At 41.9% G+C, this 27,879-nt stretch overlaps 1 protein-coding gene across 2 annotated transcripts; it reads right to left on the bottom strand.

Annotated features, from left to right (window-relative positions):
• Positions 1–39: 39 nt before the first annotated feature.
• Positions 40–26,661, bottom strand: tmem72 (transmembrane protein 72). Of its 2 annotated transcripts, none has more exons than XM_072583207.1 (6): positions 26,450–26,661; positions 26,254–26,358; positions 3,991–4,057; positions 3,826–3,897; positions 2,300–2,448; positions 40–1,519 (listed from the first exon to the last, which is right to left on the bottom strand). In XM_072583207.1, the coding sequence occupies exons 2-6, from the start codon at positions 26,321–26,323 to the stop codon at positions 1,086–1,088; spliced, it is 792 nt and encodes a 263-aa protein (XP_072439308.1). In that variant the 5' UTR covers positions 26,324–26,358; positions 26,450–26,661; the 3' UTR covers positions 40–1,085. The 2 variants fall into 2 exon arrangements, with proteins under 2 accessions (XP_072439308.1, XP_072439309.1); XM_072583208.1 differs by having other exon boundaries at positions 26,472–26,661.
• Positions 26,662–27,879: the final 1,218 nt, after the last annotated feature.

The following is a 27,879-nucleotide window of genomic DNA, read 5'->3' as shown; positions in this document are numbered from 1 at the left end:
AATATAAGTAGAACAATTTCTTTTTTTCTGTGTGAATGAGTAAAAAGGGGGGTGGTGGGGGATGAAACACAAAAAAGGATTCAAAAAGGGTAACAATACACCAGGAACAAAAAAGTGATCTCACTGTTAACCCTTTCACATTTAGCTGTACAATCATTGGCCAAAATTATCCAGTGAATTGTCCCCATTTTTCTCCTTTATTTTATAAACATAAGCAAAGAACATGATAAGACATGTTCTCACCATTATACATGGCGAGATTGTAAATGCATTTAACAGTCATGTGCTTATTGTCACTACAGATTGTGACAATTACTGCCCTTTTAGTCTGTATCTCAGTGATTATGAAATCCCTTTGTCTTTCTTCGCAGTTGCACTGTGTGAGTGTATTGCATGAATGCATTGTTAATCTAAAACTGTCACATGAGACTGAATTACTCCTACAGGTTTATAATCTTGCTCTGATACTCCCCGTCCCATAGAGAGTTACTTTGCTTTCACTAGGCACCATTCTCCATTGCACCCCGTACCCCACTGCTGAGATGCAACCTTCAAGTCCCTAGTGAATCACACAGTCTTGTTTATACAAATAAATATCCAGTGCCATTGGTTACAAGTGTCAACGCCATCCAGAGTCAAAAGGTAATCCTTCAAACCCTACTCCTGAATTTGGCTGCAGTATTGAGGGGACGTTGCATTGTCAAAGTCTATCAAGTAAGGCATTAATCTGAAGCCCCAAGATGGTTCAGTCAAATATAAAGTGGTGACTTTGCTCATGGTGATCTGGCCACTGATCGTCCAAGCAACACAACCAAAAGAAGGCCAACTGCTGACTTATCTTATTGTGGGAGCTTGCTGTGCACAAATGGCAGTGTTTGGCATCAAAACAGCAGTGACGACACTTCAAAATGTAAATCAGTGGCTGTGAATCATTTGCAGCTATCGTGGATATGTGAAAGGCTCTACAGGAAAACAAAGCTTTCTTTCGGCAGATACTTTGCAGTCATAAAAATGTTGATGTCCGTATTCAATCACAACGGCGTGTTTTGGAATGTGAATACACACCAACAGTGTGGAATAAACCCTCACTTTGGTATTATTGCTGCTTTGTCAAAGGTGGTTTCTTCTGATTCCAATTCATGCTCTTCCAGGCTATTAGGCTCAGATGGGATAATTTTAACAGAACTTTCCAGAAACGGTGCATGTTTGTTCTTCAGATGTATGCTCAGGTTGCCAAAAGTGCTTTCTTGAAGCGTCCGTACACTTTCATTGGACAGTGGCCTTTTGCTGTTGAATCGGAAGATGTTACACATGTAGCTGACGCCAGCTAATTTCCTCTCTGCGGTGCCACGATGGAAGTGGTAGGTTTGTTCCATCTGCCCAGCATCTGTCAGGGTCACGGCGTTGATATAGTCCTGGGAACATACCTGTATGTTTTCCACCTCCGGCATGTTCCTTTGATACCGTTTTCTCAGGTTCAAAAAAAAGTAGGCAAGACCGCTCACTATCAACATGGCGCCTGGAAGAGATTTTCATGGCAACATTAGTGCGGCAATCCTCCATGGTTCCTGATAACATTCAAAGTAAAAACCTGCAACCCTTGATGTTCTGGAAACAAAAAAATGCTGGAGATCACAGCGGGTCAGGCAGCATTCGTGGAGAGAGTGAGCTAACGTTTCGTGTCTAGATGACTTTTCAAATCAGAGCTGGGGTGAAGTGTGGAGGGGGCAGCATTTTTGTAATAGCTGGGGGGAGTGGAGTGCTGGGGGACAAAAGATGATGATAATGCAGATCGGGATGTGAGTATGGCAGAACAAAGGCGTGTCTCACTGCCAGAATGGAGAGAACAGACAATCCCACTGGGGTGGGAGGGGGGAGAGGACACCATGATCAAGAGTAGAAGTAAAGCTAAAAGGAAGGGAAGAATTGGGTGTGGGTTCACAATCTGAAGGTGTTGGGACTCAAAGGGTTGTACGGTGTCTAGTCTGAAGATGAGATCTTCCTTCAGTTTGTGGATGATCTGTTGATTTTGTTTGCTTTCGACACACAATACACAAACATTTCTGCTTAGGACCTTAAGAGAATTTAACCAAAGGTCGAACTGTTGCCTTTGAGTTAGAAGGTTTAAGTCCTGTCCCAGACAGTCACTAGGAATTACCGGACAAGATGGAGATTGTAACACAATGGTGTACAATTGTGTTACTGCTCACTAATTTCTTTTATCATTTGTAAAGGAGACACATTGAGGGACCAAAGACAAAGATTAAAAACTCAACTTGGAAATTCATAAACTACCCACCTGGGATAGTTGCATGCCAAATAAGAATTGGGTGTAAGAAGCAAGCCACGGACAGAAAGATGAAAATAAGAAACTTCTGTAAACCATTCGGCCTCATTGCCTTCTTCCAGAGATTCCAAATCTTGCTGTCCATTTTATCAAAGAACATGCTAAAAGAACAAGATCATGTTTTGAATTTCAATATCTACCGCAATATCAGAGAGTGCATTAGAAATCAAATGAGAAAGGTTTAGTCCATCTGGTGAATCTAAGCACACTTTTTCTTTTTTTAATGTGACTTTTCATTTTTGGGATGTAAAATCAGATTCAAACTGAAAGAAAGGACAATTCAACAAGGCACTGCAACCACACTATAAATATTTCCTCTGAAATGAGGCACTTTTATTGGACTCTACTAATCCATGCCTTTCTCCATTAAATATTTAGCACAAGAGAAGTCAGCATTTATTGATTTAGCTGAAAAGGAATGAAAATGGAAGAGACTAGTCTTTCTATAATGGAAATATGAGAGTTGTTTCTCACTGCAAATGATTAATGTTAAAAATTTGATATAAAATGTGTATATATATATATATATATATATACATATATTTTTGAATTCATTCATGTCTTGTGAATGTTGCTGGCTGGGCCAACACTTATTGCCCTACCCTAGTTGCTCTTGAGAAAGTGGTGGTAAGATCCCTTCTTCAGCTACTACAGTCCTTTCACTGCAATTGGACCCACAATGCCACTAGGGAGTGCATTATGGGATCATGGCCCAGTGAGACTGAAGGAATTGCAATATTCAACTCTGTTCTCCCCGGCTATAGGAAAGACATTGTTAAATGTGAAAGGGTGCTGAATAAAATGTACAAGGATGCTGTCAGGGTTGGAGAGTTTGAGCTGTAGGGAAAGGCTGAATAAACTGGGGCTGTTTTCCCTGGACCCTTGGAGGCAGAGGGGGTGACCTTATAGAGGTTTATAAAATCATGAGGGACGTGGGTAGGATAAACAGACAAGGTCTTTTTCCCAAGGTAGGGGAGTCCAAAAGTAGAGGGCATAGGTTTAGGGTGAGAGGGGGAGGATTTAAAAGGGACCCGAGGGACAACTTTTTCCACACAGAGGGTGCTACGTGTGTGGAATGAGCTGCCAGAGGAAGTGGTGGAGGCTGGTATAAATGTTACGTTTAAAGGACATCTGGATGGGTACATGGATAGAAAGGATTCAGAGGGATAAGGGCCAAATGCTGGCAAATGGGTCTAATTAATTTAGGACATCTGGTCAGCATGGACCGAAGGGTGTGTTTCCATACTGTCTTTATGGCTCTATATTACATTTCTCTGGAATGAGTGGGACTTGGACCTATGTTATTGACTTCAGAGGTAAGGACACTACCATTGTACCACAAGAGCCCAATGACAGGATTTATGTTCATTGATGGAAAGGTGATGTTAGTGCTGTTTGCAGTGTCAGGTACTGAGGCACACAGGAACATTACAGCAACAGGATTGTTGGAACTTGTTGAAAAACATAGCTCTACTTACGGACAGTTTTGGACGAACACAATGCCAATGAAATACGGGCTTTCCAAAATGATGAGGACTGTGGCAGCAAATCTTAAAATGAAAGGAGACATTAACCACTCAATCTGTCTTTATGCATCTACAAAGCTTTCATAAAAGTATGGAAATCATGTCTGTTATACTTACAGCAAATAAGCAGCCAGCTTCATGAACTGCCCTTGAACTGCAGTGTCTATCCCCACTCCTAGAAGAACTATGTGTTAAATGGACAGAAAGCATGTCATTAATATCAATTTGCTGCTAGTTGAACAGTTCTTTTGCCTTTTACCAATTAGATTCCAAGTGAAGTTTCATATCATTCAACAACCTTCAAGTAATCCTTTCGAAATGCAGCATTCTCATTTCAGTGTTAGCTCTTCAAACAAAAGTTACAATTTCATGGGAACGTGGGATCATGGAATGGTTAAAGCTCAGAGAAAACCATTCAGCCCTGCTGCTGCTGTGCTAGCTCTCTGCTCGAGAAATTTCACTGAATCAAAGGTCCGTTTGAGGTATATTTTAAAAAAAATGAGAAAGTGCTTAAAATTACTTGGACATGTTCATATGTGTCGCCATTCATTCTTAACTGCTGGGTCGAAATAAAAGAATTCCCTGCTTTCCCCAGGAGAATGTTGAAAGCAACTGGAAAAGTTGTTTTGGAATGGCAATAAACACAGAATTTTCCAGCCTCTCTTGAATAGAACCTGAACACAGCGTGGAAACAGACCCTTCGGTCCAACTTGTCCATGCTGACCTGGATATCCTAAATTAATCTAGTCCCATTTGCCAGCACTTGGCCAATATTCCTCTAAACCCTTCCTATTCACGTCCAAATCCAGATGCCTTTTAAATGTTGTAATTATACCAGCGTCCACCACTTTCTCTTGCAGTTCATTCCACACACGCACCACACTCTGTGTGAAAGAGTTGCCCCTTACGTCCCTTTTAAATCTTTCCCCTCTCACCTGAAACCTATGCCGTCTTGTTCTGGACTCCCCTACCCACAGCTTTTCACCCTATCCACGCCCATCGTGATTTATAAACCTCTATAAGGTCAGCCCTTAGCCTCTGACACTCCAGGGAAAACACCCAGCCTATTCAGCCTCTCTCTATGGCTCAAACCCTCCAACACTGGCAACATCCTTATAAATCTTTTGTGAACCCTTTCAAGAATCACAACATCTTTCCTATAGCAGGGAGACCAGAACTGAAAGCAGTATTCCAGAAGTGGCCAAACCAATGTCTTGTACAGGGTAAAAACAATGACTGCAGATGCTGGAAACCAGATTCTGGATTAGTGGTGCTGGAAGAGCACAGCAGTTCAGGCAGCATCCAAGGAGCAGTGAAATCGACGTTTCGGGCAAAAGCCCTTCATCAGGAAAGGCCTGTACAATGTCCTGTACAGCCACAACATGACCTCTTAATTGCTTTACTCAATGCCCTGATCAATAAAGACAAGCATGCCAAATGCCTTCTTCACCACCCTGTCTACCTGCGACTCCACTTTCAAGGAACTATGCACCTGCACCCCTAGGTCTCTTTGTTTGGTAACACTGCCCAGGGCCTTACCCCTAACTGTATAGGTCCTGCCCTGGTTTGCCTTGCCAAAATGCATTTCCTCACATTTATCTAAATTAAACTGTATCTGTCACTCCTTGGCCCATTGGCCCATCTAATTGTACTCTGAGATAACCTTCCTTACTGTCCACTACAGCATCAATTTTGCTGTTATCTGCAAACTTACTAACCAGACCTCCTATATTCACATCCAAACCATTTATGTAAATGATGAAAATCTGGTCATCAACTACAAAATAACTCAAGAGTTTCAAATCTGCGGGTGCAGTCTGAACTAGCATAGACAGCATAACATTCTCAGTTGCACTCTCCCTAAATGTAACGTTGCCTTATTTCATTGAACCATCGGGCTCTAATATTCTCCCTGCAGCACAAATGGATGCAGCATTTCTCCATGTGACAGGTAGGTGGCAGAGTCTGACCAGGGAAAAGAACTGGGAACCCATTTCAGGAATGCACCAACAAGAACTGTTTTGAGTATAAGCTGTCAAACTTGGTATAAACCGTATAACTACATTAAAGACCCAACGAGTGATTGTTTGAAGCCACTTCAGTATTGGTAGATCAAAGGAGCTGTCTGAAATTGTAACATTTTACCTGAATTCAATTAACATGGACAAGAGTATCTCAATGCTGGATCTTTGGTTGTCTCTGTGGTTCAGATATTCTGGGTGATTTTGGAGTTTACATCAATCTTTTGAGTCTTTTGCAGATTTGAATAAAACATTAACAGATCATAAGCAGACCATTCAAGAGCAAGTCATCCTACATTTCATTGTACTTTTATCCCTTGAGCCAAGAGGTTTAAATGTGCTCATTGGCAAGGATGCAAGTTGATACCACGTGTACCAACGTTCTGATAGACATATATAGTGATGCCTGCTTGTCATAATGCAGTCGGTAGTGGGTAAATCATGCAACAACTGCCAAGAAAATAGCTTAACACAAAGCATCAGTATACAATGAATCAAGAACCTGCCTTTAGGAACAGCACATGTAGGATAAACCAGTTATGTGGGTCACCTTTGGATATTATATTTTGGTCATACCACTACCTTCAGAAAGATTCTAAGAATGTTTATTTACTCATGGGATGGGCCCATCCCTAGCTAGGTCATCATTCATTGCCAGTTCCTAGTTGCCCCTGAAGTGATGGTGAACTTTCTTCTTGAATTGTCACAGGCCATTTCATGCAGGTATCCTACAATGCCGATATGGAGGAAGTCCAAGGATTTTGACCAGCGATGCAGTAAGAACAGTGATATTGTTCCAAGTTGAGTGGCTTGGAGGACAACTCACAGGTGATGGCGTTCCCATGTACCTGTTGCCCTTTCATCTAGAAAGAAGTGGTCATAGGTTTGGAAGGTCCTGTCTAAGGAGCCTTGGTGAATTTGTTCTTGTGGACAGCACACACTGCCTCACTGAGAGGTGGTGACAGTGATTCCATATTATGGAAACAAATATTTTTGCAATAGAGAAAGAGGATGTTTGGCTCCTTGTATCTTTGGCAGCTCATTTCTCGACCAATCCAAAACTATTCCTAATGCCTCAATCATTCTCTGTGGAAAATCATCCAGTACTCCAAAAGGATCTCTCCACATTCTTTCAGATAAAAGCCATTTACCACCCAGACTGGAAAATATATCACTGTTCTTTCAGAGTTGTTGGGCTGAAATCCCGGAATTCCCTCTCTAATGTTACTGTGGATGTACCAAAAGCACATGAATTGCAATTGTTCAAGAAGGCAGCTCTTCCCCACCTTCTTGAGCATAACTAGGGATGGGCAATAAATGCTTAACTCAGCCAGGGATGCCCATATCCCATGACAGGATAAAACAAAAATTTAAGCCGAATATCAGACCCACCAACATTTCAATTAGATGAATTAGTCTATTGCTATGTATGGGACAAACATGTTTAATAACCTAAAAATCCTCAATTAAATCCCCTTTGATTCTTCTTTACTCGAATGGAACGAGTTGCAGAAATTCAAGAATCTCCGCATGATTGTAGATTCTCACCTTTGGCTTTATCCTGTGAGTGTATTCTGATTGGTCAGAAAGGTGTTAATTATGTGAAAAGAACTTGGAGGATTGGACTTGTGTTCTCTGGAAAACGGAGGTCAAACATAATCATGTGCATTAAAATTCTGGGAGACAGAGATGACCCAGTTAGAAGCAATATTCCTTAAACGGGGAAGCATCTGCAGATGTCAACCTTGGACAGGCCTGTGCCTCATAGAGGCAATGGTGGAGTAGTGCTGAGGCAACTAGCCTATTGATTCTGGGGATGTGGGTTCAAATCCTACTGCAACCAGTGGAGTATAAAGATAGCCTCAGTAGCTGTGGCTGCCATTGATTTTTGTTAAAAATCTATCCAGTTCCTATCCTCTTTGTTCTGTAGGGAAACACTGGTTAGAACATCAGGATGCTGGTACCTTCCCTTGTCTGGCCTACATCTGAGTCCAAATCCACAGCAATGTAGTTGACTCTGAATTGCTCTGTTAGCCCTATCAAATCATTTAATTCAAAGGCGATTAGGGATGGAGACCAAATACTGGAATTATCAGTCAGGCACACACCCCATTAAACAATGATGTTTAATTTTCTCCATTTGGAAGGCCGTTCCCAATTCATCCTCTGCTCCCACTCCAGAACTCATTGTATATCACATTGCAGCATTGTCTCCTCCCTGTTGTGTGGTAGGATGCTTCACAAAAGGAACCAGAGAAAGTTCAACTCTCTATGAGTTCAGAAGCTATTTAAAAACTCTGCAAGAAACAGTACAGGAGCTTGAGTTTTTTTTTATTCATTCAGGGGATGAGGCATCAGTGGCTGGCCCAGCAATTATTGCCCATCCCTAATTACCCCAGAGGTCAGTTAAAGTCAACCACATTGCTGTGGGTTTGGAGTCACATGTAGGCCAGAACAGGTAAGGATGTACCTTCCTAGATGAAATTTTCCATTAATTGACAACAGATTCATTGTGACCATTAGCCTCTTCATTCCAGTTTTCAAAAATTGAATTTAACTTCCACCATTTGCCATGGCGGGATTCGAACCCAGGTTTGAACATTACCTGGGTCTCTGGATTAACAGAGTCGAACTGTGTGCCACTGGAAAGGAAAAGCACAGCAGGTCAGACAGCACCCGAGGAGCAGGAGAATCAACATTTTGGGCATAAGCCCCTCATCACAGTCCTCATGAAGGGCTTATGCTCGAAACATCAACTCTCCTGCTCCTCGGATGCTGTCTTGCCCTGGTGTGCTTTTCTAGCACCACACGTTTTGACTCCAACTTCGCCAGCATCTGCAGTCCTTGTTTCCTCTCTGGATTAACAATCCAGCGATGATACCGCTGGGCCATCACCTCCTCCAGTTTGTGCTGGTTTCTGGCAAAAGATTGCTTTCCTCGCTAGGCCAGCATTTACTATCTACCCCTAACCGCCCAGAGGGCACTTAAGACTCAGCCACATTGTTTCGGGCCTGGAGTCAGACTGATGGGCTGCAAGTTTCTCCTGCCTGGTGTCCTGTGTGGAATGGATTTAAGCTTGTTTTGTACAAGACAAAGAAATGCCAGTGGCTGGTATCCTCCTTCAATAGAGGCTGCAACACGACTGGTGTGGAAACAAAAGAAAAATCACACCAGCACAGTAGGGGATACTATTAAATGATGTGACATAGTTGGGGCACAGATACTGATTCTATAGTTGACCTGTAGAGGCCTGATGCTGACAAGTGCCCAATACAAGATAGTGTTCCTTTTCACATTGTGAATGTTGCATTGCTTAATATTGGAATGTTCTTAATGAATTTCATCAAGGATTAAATCCTTTATTCTGCTTGACCCATGTATCAGTGAGATTGCAGAATAATAAAGACAATAATTATCAAGGCAGTCTGCTGGTTCAGTAACAGAACTGGTGATGAGCAAGAATAGGCCATTTTAATAAACGATGTTGAACACTCATTATAACAGATGCAGTTCCGAACACAACCAGATTTAGTGCTGCAACAACACAAAGATGCAACAAATGGGTCTACAGAAAGGTTCATAGAGAAACAAACACAAAAGACAGGGTTTGAGCATGAACCTCTGAGACCATTTCCTATAATTTGTGTAATGCTTGGCTATGCGGGCTCTGTGTTAGATAAAGGACAAAAAGACGAACAATGGACAAAGTGAGAAGTCACAGTGAATCATTAGCAGGAAGAGAAATGGCATATTGTGAGGCTGCCAAGGCAATTTACTTTTGGGGGGAAGGAATTGTGTACAAGCCAGGGAATGATAGACCAGTGAGCCTGACGTCGGTGGTGGGCAAGCTGTTGGAGGGAATCTTGAGGGACAGGATGTATTTGGAAAGGCAAGGACTGATTAGGAATAGTCAACATGGCTTTGTGCATGGGAAATCATGTCTCACAAACTTGATTGAGTTTTTTGAAGAAGTAATAAAGAGGATTGATGAGGGCAGAGCAGTAGATGTGATCTATATGGACTTCAGTAAGGCATTTGACAAGGTTTCCTATGGGAGACTGGTTAGCAAGGTTAGATTGTATGGAATACCGGGGGAACTAGCCATTTGGATACAGAACGGGCTCAAAGGTAGTAGACAGAGGGTGGTGATGGAGGGTTGTTTTTCAGACTGGAGGCCTGTGACCAATGGAGTGCCACAAGGATCAGTGCTGAGTCCTCTAATTTTCATCATTTAGATAAATGATTTGGATGTGAGCATAAGAGGTATAGTTTGTGAGTTTGCAGATGACACCAAAATTGGAGGAGTAGTGGACAGCAAAGAAGGTTACCTCAGATTACAACGGGATCTTGATCAGATGGGCCAATGGACTGAGAAGTGACAGATGGAGTTTAATTAAGTTAAATGTGAGGTGCTATATTTTGGGAAAGCAAATCTTAGCAGTACTTATACACTTAATGGTAAGGTCCTAGGGAGTGTTGCTGAACAAAGAGACCTTGGAGTGCAGTTTCATAGCTCCTTGAAAGTGGAGTTACAGGTAGGTAGGATAGCGAAGAAGGCTTTTGGTATGCTTTCCTTTATTGGTCAGATTATTGAGTACAGGAGTTGGGAGGTCATGTTGCGGCTGTACAGGACATTGGTTAGGCCACTGTTGGAATATTGTGTGCAATTCTGGTCTCCTTCCTATCGGAAAGATGTTGTGAAACTTGAAAGGGCTCAGAAAAGAGTTACAAGGATGTTGCCCAGGATTGGAGGATTTGAGCTATAGGGAGAGGTTGAATATGCTGGGGTTGTTTTCCGTGAGGTGTCGGAAGCTGAGGGGTGACCTTATAGAGATTTACAAAATCATGAGGGGCATGAATATGATAAATAAAGTCTTTTCCTGGGGTGGGGGAGTCCAGAACTAGAGGCCATAGGTTTAGGGTGAGAGGGAAAAGATATAAAAGAGACCTAAGGGGCAACTTTTTAACGCAGAGGGTAGTATGTGTATGGAATGAGCTGCCAGAGGAAGTGGTGGAGGCTGGTACAATTGCAACATTTAAAAGACATCTGGATGGGTATATGAATAGGAAGGGTTTGGAGGGATATGGACCGGGTGCTGGCAGGTGGGACTAGATTGGGTTGGGATATCTGGTCGGTGTGGACAGGTTGAACCGAAGGGTCTGTTTCTGTGCTGTACATCTCTATGACTCTATGACTCCCTGACCGCTCCATGTGGAGTGATTAATCCATGTGGAGGGAGTGATTCCCCTGGACTGAATAATCTATGTGGAGTGCATGAACCTTATGTGTCGCTGGATCAAAATCCTGGATATCCCCCTTTAATATTGTGAAGGTTTTTAGCGGACTGCACTGGTTCAGAAAGGCAACACACCACCACCTTCTTCAGGGTAACTGGGAATGTGCAATAAGTGTTTTCCCAGGCTTCAATCATATATTCCCAAGTCAGGATGGCGAATGGCTTGGAGGGGAACTTGCACAACCTCACCACATCCACAAACACCCACTGCACCATTGATGCTCAGTGCGTACTATCCACAAGATGCACTGGATCAATTCACCAAGGCTCCCTTGAAGTGCCTTCCAAAATCACAAGCATGGTTTGGAAGGACATGGTCCGCTGATTCATAGGAACATCACCAACTGAAGGATTGCTGCTTCTAGTCCCAAGTGCTCGTGAGAGTAGTGATAGAATTAGAGAGTAATTATGTGGCTGGATAAATGGTGTAGGAAGGAGGGTCCAGGTAACTAAGGTATTTGGACTGGTTCTGGTGCAAGTGATGCCTGTACAAGATGGATGACTATCTTAACAGGATCCGGACTGACATCCTCACAGGGGGATTTGCTGTTGGGGAGGGTTTAAACTAAATTGGCAGGAAGGTGGGAAACTGAGTGGGAGCTCAGATTCAAGGGAGCAATATTAATAAAAAGAGATAATAAAATAGGATGCCAAATTAGATAATGGATGAAGCATAGGCAAGCATCAAATGGAATTAGAATAGACATTTGCGTTATAAAAATAGAATTTTATTTTTATTCTTTCACAGGATGAGGGCATCACTGGCTAAGCCACCCTTTATTGCCCATTCCTAATTGACCAGAAGTAAATTAAGAGTCAACCACATTGCTGTGGGTCTGGAGTTACATGTAGGTCAGATCAAGTAAGGATGGCAGCTTCCTTCCCTATAGGACATTAGTGAACCAGGTAGGTTTTTTTCAAAATTGACAATGGTCATCACTAGACTCTTAATTTCAGATTTTTTTGTTAGTTGAATTCAAACTGCACCATCTGCTGTGGCAGGATTTGAACCCAGGTCCCCAAAACATTACCTGGGCCTCTGGATTAACAGTCCAGCAATAATACCACAAGGTTATTGTCTCTTAAAGGCACACTAGCTGAATGCGTGTAGCATACTCAAAAGCATCAATGGTTTGGATGAACAAATCGAATGAAATGATTTACTTGCCATTATGGAGACGTGTTTATTGGCATGCTTCAGATGTCAATGGAGGCATTGGTTGCTCAAATGTCTTGGCACTTCTACCCATGTTGTACTTAGATCAATTGCTTTGACCTTGACTTGTTTTAATATGTGCAGAAGGTGCAGATATTTGAAAGGATCCCAACTGGTCTCACTCTTGTTCAAGCGGAGTTACTGATTGTTGAGAGAAAATTCATCAGGACCTTTAGCCTCACGACATCAACCCTCGAACATTTCCTGTATACATCACTCCTACATGTCCTACACTTCCTTGCGCTCTGTCATCCACACACATCTTGAAGAAATACCTTGTCATCTGGATGATGCAAGTTCCTGCACTGGGTGGCCTTCAATTTGGGGATCAATCCCTGCATCACCGGGATGGAAAGGATTAACTAAAAGCAGGAGTATCAAATATTACATTTCCTCTTCTGCAGATACTGAGATTCTGAGTCTGTACTGTGGCCGCAGCAAGTGTATGTATTCACACTTGAAAACAAAAAATGCCGCATCAGAGATAAAGAGTCATCTAGGCTTGAAACGTTAGTTTGCTCTCTCTCCATAGATACTGCATGACCCGTTGTGATCTCCAGTATTATTTGATTTCAGTACAGATCCCAGCATTAGCTCCTGTGTATCCATGTATAAAGTAAGAGTTTGCAGCTCCTACTCCACTGTTTAAAGGACATGTTTCCTCCCTCTTTAACTAAACTTCAGTTAAATGCTCCTGACTTGCAGCTCCGCTGGTGAATAGGGGGTTTCAAAGAATTGGAGGACCTCCCTGTCAATGTGTTGCTGGGACTGGCCAAAACTGTCAGCCATGGGTCCAGAATATGCAGAGTCCAGGTGAGGACCACACTTCCATGGATTTGAATGCACTGGATTGATTCAGCAAGATCTCACAACGTTCACTAAGGCCTTTCATAAGCCGTGGATTCCACAGATGCTCATTGTTTTTGAAAATCTATTTGGAGAACCAGTTGGATATAAGTGTTGATCTTCTACGGGGTTCCTGGAGGCATAGAATTAGCTCCACGTCACTCTGTTGGCTTAACATTGTGAGATTATCAGCTGAAGTTCCTGCTCTTCATGAAAGGCTGTGTGACTGGGACTTTGGATGAGGATAGGATAAAAATTCACGAAGTGTGGTGCTGGAAAAAGCACAGCAAGTTAGGCAGCATCCAAGGAGCAGGAGAATCGACGTTTCAGGCATAACCCTTCTTCAGGGCTGGAGAAAAAGCATTGGTTGAAGGTGTATGTCCTTCTCAGGATGAAGAACAGCAGAGGTGCTTTGCAGGTCTGGGAGAGTGAGACCCTGAGCTGGGGTAGGGCTGACAGTAGAAAGAGTAAGTGTCGGCACATGGCTGAGAGCGTGAAGCTGAGGATCTGGAGGAAGGACACTTTCTCGATATGCTGTAGGTAGCGTTTGATCCAAATTGAAATGGTTTAAATGTTATCTGGAGTCCAAAGGGGATAAGTCGGTTTTGTAGGCAGGTGCTGAGGAAGGAGATGTGGCTTTAGTAATGGGGACTGTTTCAGGATGCGCTGAACAGGTTCAGGGCGGAGGAGATGACCAAGGGGTTGCAGTGGGAGAGAGACTCGCTGAAATCTTTGCGGAAGGAGGAGGTAAACCTCTTCAAGGTGGGCATCCTTGGCAGAGGCTTCACTATATGGTTTACAGCGACCAGGAGATGTGAAGACTGCAGATGCTGGAGAGTCAGAGTGGCTAAAGTGTGGCGCTGGAAAAGCACAGCAGGTCAGGCAGCATCCGAGGCTTAACCCTTCATCAGGATAGAGTAAGGGCTGGTTGTGATGCTTCTCTGGCCAAGTAGTCAACCCAGGAGCGCAGGCATACACGTGGAGAATAGTTACAAGTGAGATTGAAGAGTACTGCTGGCAACTGTTGTACTTCCACACAGTTAAGAAGGGGAGGCAAATGAAGATACAGAGTGCCCCCCCCCGCCACCATCCCCATCTCTCACCATGTCCCCAGGTCCGGTTTCCGTGGTTTCTGTTACCCACGGTTTACCACAACCCGAATATATTACAGGGAACCTTCCAGAATCAGGGACCAAAAGGGGGCTGCCGGGAAGGTAAATTTCCCATTTAAATGAATGAGTTCACTCCTATCCGTGGTTGGTCTTGGAAGATATCCTCCGCAGGTACAGAGGTGGGTGGCTACTGTATATAGGTGAACTGTTATTGCAAAGATTACCTACAAATGTTCACAGTTTGCAGTTTGTTTATCCATGGTCACTGAGTATTGCTTTAAACATAATTAATTATCGTTAAAAATAGCAGCAGCTACTTTGCAGTGTTTTGTATCAGAGTTATTGTTTACTTAAAGGAAGGGAGGAACTCCGAAAACTCTCCAAGGTGGGGCTTGGAATTCTTGAGACCTGTTGATTTGGATGGACATTTTGTGGTTCTTGTGAGTATTAACCTATTCCTCTTGCAATCCAGGCCTGGGTCGGTAGGTCTTAAAAAGTTACTTTGATCATTCCCTGATCTTATGATGGGAATATTAAATATTCATGTTCTACCTGCAGTATCTACTATCAATAACATGATTCACACCAATATACAAATGACACTTCCCTGCTTTTTGTTACTTGCAACAAAATCTGTTTTTATTTTAATGTAGTCCTCCTGGTCTGCCACCATATTGACAGATGTTTTCAATGCCAAGAGGAAGAGAGACTTGTGTTTCTTTTAAAAATTCATTCATAGGGTGTGGGCATTGTTGGCTAATTGTTCATTTGGCTATGGATTTCCTGAAGAAGGGCTCATGCCCGAAACATCGATTCTCCTGCTCCTTGGATGCTGCCTGACCTGCTGCGCTTTTCCAGCAACACATTTTCAGCTCTGATCTCCAGCATCTGCAGTCCTCACTTTCTCCTATGTATTCATTTAACAACTTTCACATTCTCAGGATACAGAGTCGAGCTGCACAAATTGCAACTTGCAGAAAAGCTGTCAGTCATTTCTCATTTGATTTGATTTATTGTAGTCATAGAAGATAGATGCTGCCTGACCTGCTGCACTTTTCCAGCAACACATTTTATTGTAGTCATGTCTACCTAAGTAAAGTGAAATGTTTTGTTTTGCAAGTAGTACAGGCAGTAAGCAAGGATATATGGATCGATTAGATTCCCTACAGCATGGAAACAGGCCCTTCGGCCCAACAAGTCCACACCGACCCTCCGAAGAGCAACCCACCCAGATCCATTCCCCTACTTTCACCCCTGACTAATGCAATTTAGCATGGCCAATTCACCGGAGGTAACCAAAGCACCCGGAGGAAACTCACGCAGCAGTGCTAACCACTGAGCCACCGTGCGGATCATTGGGTGTTTAGACAGAGTGAGGCATCGAGGGTTACACTGCACTGGAGGTGCATGAAGCAAGATTGAAGGGAAATTGTTGCAGACGATTTGGTTACAAACAACAATGAGAAAGGCGCCCAGTTATTCTGGCTTGGTGCTGTTGGCTGGGCATTGATCAGAACATCAGAAGAACTCTCTGTCCTAAGATCCATGGGACCTTTACATCTACTTGAAATGGAAAACAGGACCTTGGTTTGATGTTAAACCAGAAAATACCTCACACCAGGAATGCAGCACTCTCTTTCTACTCTTCCTTGAGCTGAGCATTATGTAACTCCACAATTTTCTGCTCCGGGGGTGGGGGGGAGGTGGGTAACAGTGCTGCTACTGATTGAAATTGATGCTCCAATCTGTGCATAAGGGACATAGATTACAAGTGTTACTCCTTTTCTTTTACAACTGACCATGTGAAGCTGGAGAAATTGAAACAGCTGAAGCTGATGGCACGATGGCTCAGTGGTTAGAACTGCTGTCTCACAGTGCCAGGGTCCCAGGTTCAATTTCACCCTTGGGTGACTGTTGCATTTCTCCTCATGTCTGTGTGGGTTTGCTTCAGTTTCCTCCCACAATCCAAAGACGTGCAGACTAGGTGGATAGGCCATAGGAAATGCAGGGATGGTGGGGGGGGGGAGGGCGCGTGGTGCAGGGTGGATCTGAGTGGAATAGGTTTCAGAGGGTTGGTGTGGACTTAATGGGCTGAATGGCCTGCTTCCACACTGTAGGTATTCTATGAGATCAAAACCTACTGGCAGTTCCAATCATAGATTCTAGTTAACATAGAAATTCGTATATACACCTCTTTATCAAATCTACACACAATTTTGAAGGTGAAACTGGTCACTTCAACAGTGAAGGCTATGGAAAATTACCTTGAGTCTATTGTGAAAATTCATCAGGGATACACTATCACTGGTTTAACACTGCCAAAGACAAATTTCACTGGCAACAGATACAGGAGCCCATTCGCCTTTCCAAAAACTTGGGGCTTCTGGTTCCTTGAGTTGAGATGGGCGGGAGTTAACCTCATTGAGGTTTACTAAAAGTTTAAGAGTTTTGTTACATTCAGAGAAATCCTTTCCCCTGGTGGGGAATCCAAAAAGAAAACAGGAGTACAGTCTGAAATTTAAAGCCAAAGGATTTAGTAGTAAAATCAGGAAGTAGATTTCACATAAAGGAGTGTGGGAATATGGAATGACTCAGCAAAAAAAAACCCAGCAGGCGCAGAATTAATTAGAACATATTAACATACAATATTACAGCACAGTACAGGCCCTTCGTCCCTCGATGTTGCACCAACCTGTAAAACCATCTGAAGCCCAACTAACCTAGACTATTCCATTATCATCCATATATTTATCCAATGACCATTTAAATGCCCTTAAAGTTGGGTGAGTCTACTACTGTTGCAGGCAGGACATTTCACATTCTTACTGCTCTCTGAGTAAAGAACCTACCTCTGACATCTGTCCTATCACCCCTCAATTTAAAACTATGTCCCTCATGCTAGCCATTACCATCCAAGGAAAAAGGCTCACACTGTCCACCCTATCAAATCCTCTAATCATCTTGTACGAATCTATTAAGTCACCTCTTAACTTTCTTCTCTCTAACGAAAACAGCCTCAAGTCCCTCAGCCTTTCCTCATAAGATTTTCCTTCCATACCAGGCAACATCCTGGTAAATCTCCTCTGCACCCTTTCCAAAGGTTCCACATCCTTCTTATAATGCGGTGACCAGAACTGTACGCAATACTCCAAATGCATCCACACCACAGAGTTTTGTACAGCTGCAGCATGACCTCATGGCTCCAAAACTCAATCCCTCTCCCAATAAAAGCCAATGCACCATATGCCTTCTTAACAACCTTATCAACCTGGGTGGCAACTTTTAAGGATCTGTGCACATGGACACAGAGATCTCTCTGCTCATCGACGCCAAGAACCTTACCATTAGCCTAGTACTCTGTGTTCCTATTACTCCTTCCAAAATGAATCACCTCACACTTTTCCACACTAAGCTCAATTTGCCACCTCTTAGCCCAGCTCTGCAGCTTATCTGTGTCCCTCCGTAACCTGCAACATCCTCCTGCACTATCCACAACTCCACCGACTTTCGTGTCATCTGCAAATTTACTAACCCATCTGTCTATGCCCTCATCCAAGTAATTTATGAAAATGACAAAACAGATCCTTACAGTATACCACTAGTAACTGAACTCCAGGATACACATTTCCCATCAACCACCATCTTCTATCTTCCTTCAGCTGGCCAATTTCTGATCCAAACTGCTAAATCACCCTCAATCCCATCCTATTTCCAAAGTCGGAATCCACAAAACATTGTATGGATTGAGTGCGACTGCCCGCAGCTTGAGTTCCCCCCCGAGCAAAAATGGAATGTATCTGCAAATACAATTCCGCAAATGCAAATTCTGCTCAAAAACACATAACCTGTAGGCAGTCAATACAGGCAGTCAATCCATACAACATTCTACAAACTCCCACCTCGGAAATAGAACCAGTCTGACTCAAGATTGGGATACTAATGTCACACCTTTAATTCATTGTCTGAGTTGAGCTGTCACTTTTTAAAAAATAAAACCTTAAGTTATCTCGAGCATGAGACTTAAAAAAAGTTCTGGGATTTACATATTGATGAACAGAAACCTGCAACCTGTTCTAAAAGATGAAAGAGATAACAGCAATTTAGGTTGGTTCAATGTATCATTTTAATTGTAATTTTAAGTGATTTTTGTTCATTATAGGCATCATGGCAGAAAGGGCTGAGGTGGGTAAATGAAGTCAAGGCATGAATTGGTTATGATTCAATTGAGATGTTCACAGGAAAGCTAACATTTTTCTCAGAAACCCTTTCTCCATTGGTTGAGATTACTTTGTATGAAGATCCACCACCACTCAAATCTCAAGGTTCAGTGATTGTTAAAAATATTTTTGAAAACACCCAACTCAATATTAGACAACTATTGTTCCTTTGCCTTATTCCCATTGCTGTCACAAAGTTTATCCCCACTTTTGCATCTTAGGTTTGTAAAATGCCTTCCATCCTTCGCAAACCTTAAATTCTAATTTAGCCAAAACTCAAACTGTTTATTTATTTCTGTCTTGGTCAAAATTAAAACCCCATTGATCCTAGTTTTACTGATTTACACTGACATCTGGTCCCTCAACACATTAAATTTAAAATCCTAATCATCTTCAAAACCCTTTTGCGGCCATGCCATTATGTTTAACTACACTCTTTAATTCTCTTGCTCTAGCTGTTTATGCATCACTCTTTCATTGTGCAAGAGACTTTGACAACTTTGACCTTATTCTTTGCAATCATTCTGAAAGTTTTCTTGAAACTCAGATTTTTGATTCAATCTTCTAGTCACTTCTCTTAATTTCTACTTAACTTGTTTGGTGCCTGCTTGCCTTTTTATTTTCTGTTCACAAGGTGCCCTGTGTTATTTATTGCATTGAAAGCTCTGTGTTGTTATTCCTCTCCCTGTTTTCCTTTCCAACAACTATAGGTCACAGTCAGATTCATTGTATAGTGTGTAAACACTCAGTAAAAGGCATTAGGGTAACCTAGACCTGTGTTGCGACATAAATGAATTGAATTGAATTGAACTGAATTGAGTTGAATTTATTGTCACATGTACCGAGGCACAGTGATGAGCTTTGTCTTGCAAGCAAGATAGACAGATCACATAGTTAAGTAGCATAGATAGTAAATAATAGGTAAACAGCAGCAAAAACAAAAACACAGGTAACAGGCGAATGTTAAGAGTTTGTGAATCTATTCAGAAAGGGAAACATCAGATTTCTTTCTAAGTTCAAAATCCATTCTGACCAAATCACATGGAACAGCTACTCTCCTGTTCTTAAAGGCAATCTATTTTAAAATGAAGTTACATTTAATTATCAGAGGCAGCTGTTGAATATAGTTGCTGCAATTTTAAACAAAGGAAAATGGATCATCAGGACAGGGAGCAAGAACTTCAGAACCAAAAATGTAGTGGAGGTGGATTAGATGAAAGACGCAGTGGTTTATCGAAGGTGGGTGTGCAGGAAGTCCTTGAGTATGACCGTCAGAAGAGATTGGGACTGGATTGTCTGGGAGTTAAATTCCGAGCCAGTCAACTGGATTTAAGAAACTGCCACCAGTACTACAAGAAGTCTATGAGAAGTTTATGAACTCATGAATGGCATAGATGAGGTGAATAGCAAAGGTCTTTTCCCCAGGATAGGGGAGTCCAAAAGTGGAGAGCAAAGGTTTAAGGTGAGAGGGGGATAATTTAAGAGGGACCTAAAGGGCAACATTTTCACACAGAGGGTGGTATGTATATGGAACAAACTGCCAGAGGAAATGCCAGGGGTGGGTACAATTACAACATTTGAAAGATATTTGTGCAGGTACACAGATGGGAAAGGTTTAGAGAGTAATGAGCCAAACATAGGCAAATGAGATTAGTTCAGTTTAGGAAACCTAGTCAGCATGGATAAGTTGGGCTGAAGGGCCTGTTTCAGTGCCCTCTCACTCTATGACTCGAACAGAATTGCAAGCTCCAAGGGCTGAGTGGCCTTTTCCTGTTCCCATGTTGAACGGATTTCACTAACTGTCTTGGGAAATTTTTCTTACATAAGTAATCCGTGATTTTATTTATTTTTAAAAAGTTGGTCCTGGGATCTCTGAAATTTGCTTATGGGGTGATTCTATTATAATTTCCCTAGATTGTTCACATTTTATTCCAGCAGCATTCTATTTTTGTACTATGTGTGAACAAAGAATGAATCATTCCCAACTTCACTTCATTTTAGAAAGTTGATTTATGCTGAGTAAAACCTTGTTTTGAAACTCTTTATCCTACCTATCTTTCTCCCATGACCCTCCCTCTGTTGATGTCTGAGCTCCCTACCCATTCCCCAATCCTGAAGAAGAGTTATACCCGAAACATCGACTTCTCCACCTCCTGATACTGCCTGGCTTGCTGTGTTCTTCCAACCTCCTGTTTCAACGTCTGCAGTGTTTTTCTCTCTAAACAGACAATTGTACCTGTCTTGTGGACTGAGCAGTTAGTTCCACTCTGTCTGTTCTCTCCCTGCCCTTCTGCAAATGTTTCCTTTTTAAGTTCATATCCAAATTCCTTTTGACAATTACTGTGGAATCCACTTCCAGCTCTCTTGTGGACAATCCATTCCAAAACATGATAATTAGCAATGTAGAAACTGTCCATCATTTGTCAACAAATCCTTTCCTTGAGGTTGAATCACTGAGGATATTCCATTACTTACTGTCTTTAGCTGGAATGTCTGATCAATTGTCTTTCTCGTTGACCTGATTTCCTCTTGTTTTCAAAAATAACCAGAGTTCATTTCAAAACCATTTGACAGTAGCGTTGCTCCAGAAGGTCCAATGTGGGTTCGCTGAGCTTCTGAGATGTGGAAGATTTTTGAATCAGAGTCTAGATTTTGGAATGTAAAAGAAACTTTAACGCATTAAGTTTGTTTCTTAACATTACTGTTAGGTTGTTTTTTCATTGTGTTGTTTCATTCGAGTTTTGTTTTGGATTGAATAATGAATGCAAGTGGTGAACAGAGAAGATCCCAAAACAAATCTTTGATCATACAGTGATCTGTATCCCACCAACCTGAATCATCTCTTTCCTCCTAAAATTGGATTCTTGAAGTTACTTTCACTTGGCAGTGAATTCCTCAAACATTTGTTTTAACATGAGGGAGTACAGTGCTGGGTACAATGTTGCCTGGAATCAGTGGTCATGTTCTCAACTTTAAACATGGCTGACAAAGATGGCCCCACAGCCGTGCATATGTAGATAGCCCCTGTGACATCAGGCAGCCATGTCGACATGCCAGTCGCCTGTGTGTGCCTGAACCTGCATAAATGGCATTGAACATAGGATTGACCACAGTGAAGGATACTCCATCATGTTTCACTATCTGCTGTGACTTAAGTCCAACTACGTGCTGACCAATGTTTGATCCAAGTACTGAATAATTATCCAGGAGTAATGTGGCTTGTCATTGAGGGCATAATGTCAACTGAGGAAATAAGTAACTGCTAAACCTAAAGGGCTTTTTGAGACAGTCATTTAGAAACACATATCCATGACAGACAGCTGTGGACAGTCTATTCCAGCTCCCCTTCCTTGAACCCTGTTGTCTATGCTCTTTCTTGTTCTGTAGACAGATGCATGAGCAAGTGGGGAGCAGAGGGATACAGATGCTTAGGAATTAGGTGATAAATTTAGATAGTGGATTTGGATTGGCTCAGGCTTGGAGGGCCGAAGGGCCTGTTCCTGGGCTGTAAATTTTCTTTGTTCTTTGTTCTTCTTTGTGTTCGGTAGAAAAAGGGTCCCAGTTGCTCAGCCGTCAAATCCATAAGGAGTACAGCGCTGATGTCTCAGAGTCTACAACCCACATATAGTGTTGCCTTTCTTGCACTTACGAATTTGCCTCTGTTCTGTCCTGTGAACATATGGGCAGCACCATCTTTGAGATAGGCAGCCGCATTGCTGTTTTTTTTCTGTGCAAATTCATTGTGCCACCTGGTAACGAGTCTGACAACAAACACATCTATTTGTAATACCAACTACAGTGCTGCGCACAATGTGTAAAATACAAAGCACAATGACATATACAATGATGCAGAGAAACCCAGTGCAATGTGCATGCAGACACAATGCTCGATACAATGTAGTATCAAATGCCAAACTCAGTGTTGGATACAATGTGGTAATAGGTCCTGTGCAAAATGGTGTATGTTTCCAATTTTGAATTGATCTTAATGTTGATTTAAATGTTGACTACTTAGCAGAATAACAATAGTGTGTGTTTGGGCTCTTTGGTCAAACACCCTGGTTTTGTTTCAATTGCGTGTACATGGCATATTTTCAGATTGCGCCACGTGCAGCATAGTAGCCAGTGTGACTGGAGAGTGGGTAATGTTGTGCCTTTGTTTAAGAAAGGAGAGGCCTGGAACATGCAGACCTGTGAGTTTGACTTCGGTGGTGGGTAGATTGTTGGAGGTGATTCTGAAAGATGATAATTTTTTTTTCCCTCAGGTGGGGGATTTCAAGACAGGGGGCATATTTTTAAGGTGGCAGGAGAAAGATTTTTAAAAAATATGAGGGGAAATTTGTTCGTGTGTGGAATGAACTGCAGGAGGAAGTGATAGATGTGGGTATGGTTACAATGTTGGAAAAACCTTTGGTTAAGTTCAGGAATAAGAAATGTTTGGAGGGATATGGGCCAAGCACAGGCAGGTGGAACAAGTTTAGTTTGGGATTATGGTCCACATGGACTGGTTGGAGCAAAGGGTCTGTTTCCATGTTGCATGACTCTATGATTATGACACCAAGACTCAGATCCTGTCTTGGGGATGTGTCATACACAAGGCTTCCAGTTTGCTCTGTAGCATAGAAAGGCACCTCATTCAGACTAAGCTTGATACACTAAACAATGGTGCCACATGTCCTTTAAACTAACTTTAATCATCTGGTATAAGCACCATTTTGCTCCCCTCGCACCAACATCTTTCCACATTGAATCAGACCCGAAAATGTATTGAAAACATTTCAGGATTTTCAATTGGTTCTATTTAATAACTTTGGCTGGAAAAGAGTTAAAGAAAATAATTAACCTGTGAAATCTTATTCAAATCTTTATTGCGTAAAAGAATAATGAATCACTGAGAAATTCAACAGGCAAAGAGGACAGGGTTTGTGTGGCTTTATAAACATTAGTTGGACATGAAGGTTACATTCGAGCCTTTAACTGATTATGAATTTTCTCTTCATGGTGACTCAGTGGTTAGCACTGCTGCCGCACAGCACTAGGATCCCATGTTCGATTCCAGCCTCTGGCGACTGTCGGTGTGGAGTTTGCACATTCTCCCTGTGTCTGTGTGGGTTTGCTCCGGGTGCTCTGGTTTTCTCCCACAGTCCAAAAATGTGCAGGTTAGGTGAAGTGGCCATGCTAAATTGCCCATAGTGCTAGGTGCATTAGTCAGAGGGAAATGGGTCAGGGTGGGTTACTCTTCGGAGGGTCGGTATGGACTGGTTGGGCCAAATGGCCTGTTTCTGCACTATAGGGGATCTAATCTAATCTAAACATTCCTTATTGTAAGAGGGGATGGTTTATGGGAGATGGAATGTCAATGATAGCTCTCGGATGGACCAAATGGCTTAATCCAGCTCAGAAATCATGTTTACTTGTACTACTATGTAATGCAAAACCTGATTCAAAAGCAGTTAGCTGATCCAATAATAACTCTTACTTAAGATGTTAGAAGTGACAAATCAGTTTTAGAAATCCTTCTTTGCACTACTGCAGCAACATTTTCTATTGGTGAAAGAGTTCACTCGTGAGTTGAGAAGTTTCAACGCATTAGTGTATTATCCAAAGTTAAATCCCTCAAGTAAACATCAGTACCTTTTTATACTTACATACTCTATTCCAATTGTGAGCATATATAAGGGACATTTTGGGAATATTATGCTGTCCATCGACTGGAGGTGCTATTTAACACCGCAGTGCAAGGTCAGCTTTGCATTCGGTTAAGTGAACACTAACAGGCTTTATCAAATGTAACATTGTACAAGGGAAAGGGTAGAAGCGGAGATATCTGAGATATCATCTTGGGTCCAAGTTCCATCTCATTCTGATATGATCACGACATTACGTATGATATAGAGATCCATAATCATTGCAGTATTCCCTCATACTAGTGCCCCAGATCACAGGCATATTTCATTTGTCTGTGATGATTGAGGCTTGTGAACTCGTCTTGGCTTCACTGTGGATGACCAGGATTAAACCCATTCAGCAAAAATCCTGTCTGATTGTGACAGAAGTCTTGATCTACCCAGATACTGAGTACAATTTCCCTTGTCTAGAATAACTTGCATCATGTCTATTTTGTACTTTTGAATCGGGGCAAGGAGAAACTTGATGGATATACACCTCTCTCTCTCTCTCTCTCTCACACACCTCCAATGTTTCTATCTTGTTTCTATACATTCTACCTTGTTTCTCGTTAGTTTGTTGACACTAATTTTCTGGTCTTTGCCACCAGGTTCCCATTATTATGATTACTCCTCCATCCCTGCTGTTGCTCTTTGATTATTTCATCTAATTCTTTCTCAGGACCTCAGTACTGTGAAACTTTATCATCTTCCGCTTGGGATGATGAGTTCTCTTTTTGATTAATTTCACAATCTGTTCTATTTTGCCACCCTCAGTGATGGTCATACTTTGGTCTGTGGCCCTTTAGTTCTCAACAAGATAAAGTATGATATAGAATTTTTAGTCTGTCTACATCTCAAGGAAGATGCAGACTGGGTGGAGTACTAGACTGCATGGAGCAAGCAAACAATGATTCTCTTCTCTCTCAGTTTCAGCAAATGATCAAAATCAATTAAGTAAGCATCCATACAGTCATAGAGGTTTACAGCATGGAATCAGGCCCTTCATACAGTTTTCACAATTAAACTAGCCCCATTTGCCTGCATTTGGTCCATATCCCTCCATACCTATCCTATCCACATACCTGTCCAAACATTTCCTAAATGACAAAATTGTACTCACCTCCAGCACTGCCTCTGACAGCCCTTTCCAAACACTCACCACCCTCTGTGAGAAACAAATGCTCCTCTGGACCCAGACCATTTTTAATTTGCGCCAACTGTACCCAGATAATTAAACCGAACCATGTTTGTCATTTGTTCTCCTGAATAAAGATGTAATTTTAAACCAAAATCCCACATTTTATTTTCTTCACAGACCAAAAAAAACATTTTGATGGACCGAATGGCAGTGTCCATATCCTACATCCAGCTGCAACCTACTCCTGCTCCTTGCTAGAATAATTTGATAAAGCAGTGACCTTGAATTCTAGCTCAACTACCTGAGTCTTGCCATCTTTCATCATCAAGGGTTTGGGGCCAGAGCAGCACAATCAAGACAGGCTCCAGAGTTTCATGCGGTCATTGGATTTCTATCTTAAACACCTTACCATCCCACCTACGTGCATGTTACCTCTGACACTGTAGAGTAAGTTTAAGTCTTTTAGTTGTGTTGCTGCAGTATTCCATGCCAAAAGTTAAACTCAGGAACAGTTCAACACTTCTAGTGGGTCCCAATGGGTTATGTTCACATTTGCAAGGGGATTCCACAAAATTGCTGTTGAAAATCCACTTTTACTTTCACCTTATTAACAACCTTTCATTCAAAAATACCATGAAGAGGCAGTTTTAAAGCTGACAGCAAGTTAAACGCTATCCTTGCAATATTTCCAAATATTAAAACCTCCTGTGAGGCATTGTGCAACTGTGGGTCTAACGATTTCAATATAGAATCCTGAATGGACTACTCAGTAAATGAGGGATGTCTGGCACTCAGTTCTGAATATAAGCACGGTGGGCTATAGCTATTGGTGATTGCTATGTAGTTTAGATGATTTTCACATACCTGCAGCAGTTATAATCCCCAGGATTCTGCAAATGCAGTCCAGCACTCCCCAAAATCTTGTTGCAGCCATGCAGATCAATTTCTTACTAATTGGTCCAATATTCTCTTAAAAATCAAACAGATAACATTATTCTTCATTACTGCAATCAGCAGTTGGCAGATATCTCCATACTAAATTAACAAGAGTGCCATTCACCTTTTAAAACAGGTTTCCTCACCAAGCTGTTTCGGTGGATTCTGACTTGGCCCACTGCCTTGCTCTCCACTCTGTGTTTTGCAAATAAGGAGACTTGAGGGGTTTACCCATCAGACTGTGGATGTTGCCACTCCTAACCAGTTAACACAGCGACAACCTAGTCAAGGTTAGAGTGACTGTACTTTACTGCTTGTTTTCCAAAATCCAGTTTGATTAATCATTACCCAAAACATCATGCAAGTAGGGTTAATGACTCCTTGCAGCAAATCACCTCTCCTTTGTGCATTCAGACTACAGCCAGTGAATAGAATCTTTCAGCAATTGCAAGGGCTTCAAAGATTAAACTCTTACTAGTCAGGATCACAAGAGGATTTACGTGCAGGACAATCCCCTTGGTTGTTCTTATTTCCTCATGCTTGGGTTTTGTGATATGGAATGCAGACGTTTAGGGAACGCGTCAATCAGAAGTGCTTCTAACAGTAACCATAAGTTGTTTTCACCCTCTTGTTCATTAACCCAGTCCTGCGTCACTTGGTGCAATTTCACTAATTTTGATTTTTGGACTGGTGCATCGAGCTATTAGTCTGTCACCCAAGTTTAGCCTTGTTAATTATTTCCCCATTGTTGGGGTCCTTACATAATCAATTAGTAGCTGTTTTCAAAATAGTGGAGCTGAAGGAAGGAGGAAAGGACTATCAGACAGCTGGAAAGAAGATGCTAAATATGGACTATGACTTGTTAAATCTCACCAATTGACTTAAGAGCCTTGGACTTTGATTTGACAGAAAGTTGTTTAAAAATGAGCTTGGATGCTTTAAAATGGCCGCCAAAGTCACCTGACCTGAAAGTAGTCAAGCTCAACATAAACTTATAAAAGAATGTCTAAATACCTTGGACAAAACCGACCGTTATGACACGCCCTACCATAACTGGCAAAGGTTATAAGAGTATTTATCTGATTATTAAAATTCATCACCTGGATTGTACACCTCACATGAAATGTTCAAATAGTTTTTGGGAGTAGAATTTTTAAATATGGCCATTGCCAAAACAAATGTCACCCCCCGAAGCTTGTTACATTGCGAGAAATGTTGAAATTCTCCTTTATATGCAGTGAAAGATAACTGGCGAACCCTGCTGTTAGCACATAAGAACTCTACGTTAAAAATAGAATGCCTCCATTATGCACCAACAACCCATATTTTACACATTGAAAGCCCATCTTGTGAGAAGCATCACCACTAAACTAGTGGTTTTGCTTTAAAAGGAATAACATCACAAAGGCGGAGAGAAGTTTATAACAGTATTCCTCTCACTCTACAGTTCTCAAGTCAGGACACTTACTACCTTTGTTAAAAGTTTGAATACATTGTGCAATTGAGAATTTAAAAGTTAAAAATAGCTTCAAATACCATACTCACTCTGAGGAA

Source organism: Chiloscyllium punctatum, chromosome 13 (assembly GCF_047496795.1).
Source record: "Chiloscyllium punctatum isolate Juve2018m chromosome 13, sChiPun1.3, whole genome shotgun sequence".
In the NCBI taxonomy this organism is placed as follows: Eukaryota; Metazoa; Chordata; class Chondrichthyes; order Orectolobiformes; family Hemiscylliidae; genus Chiloscyllium; species Chiloscyllium punctatum.
The sequence above is the reverse complement of the archived record's forward strand: the minus strand, read 5'-3'. Positions and strand labels throughout refer to the sequence as shown.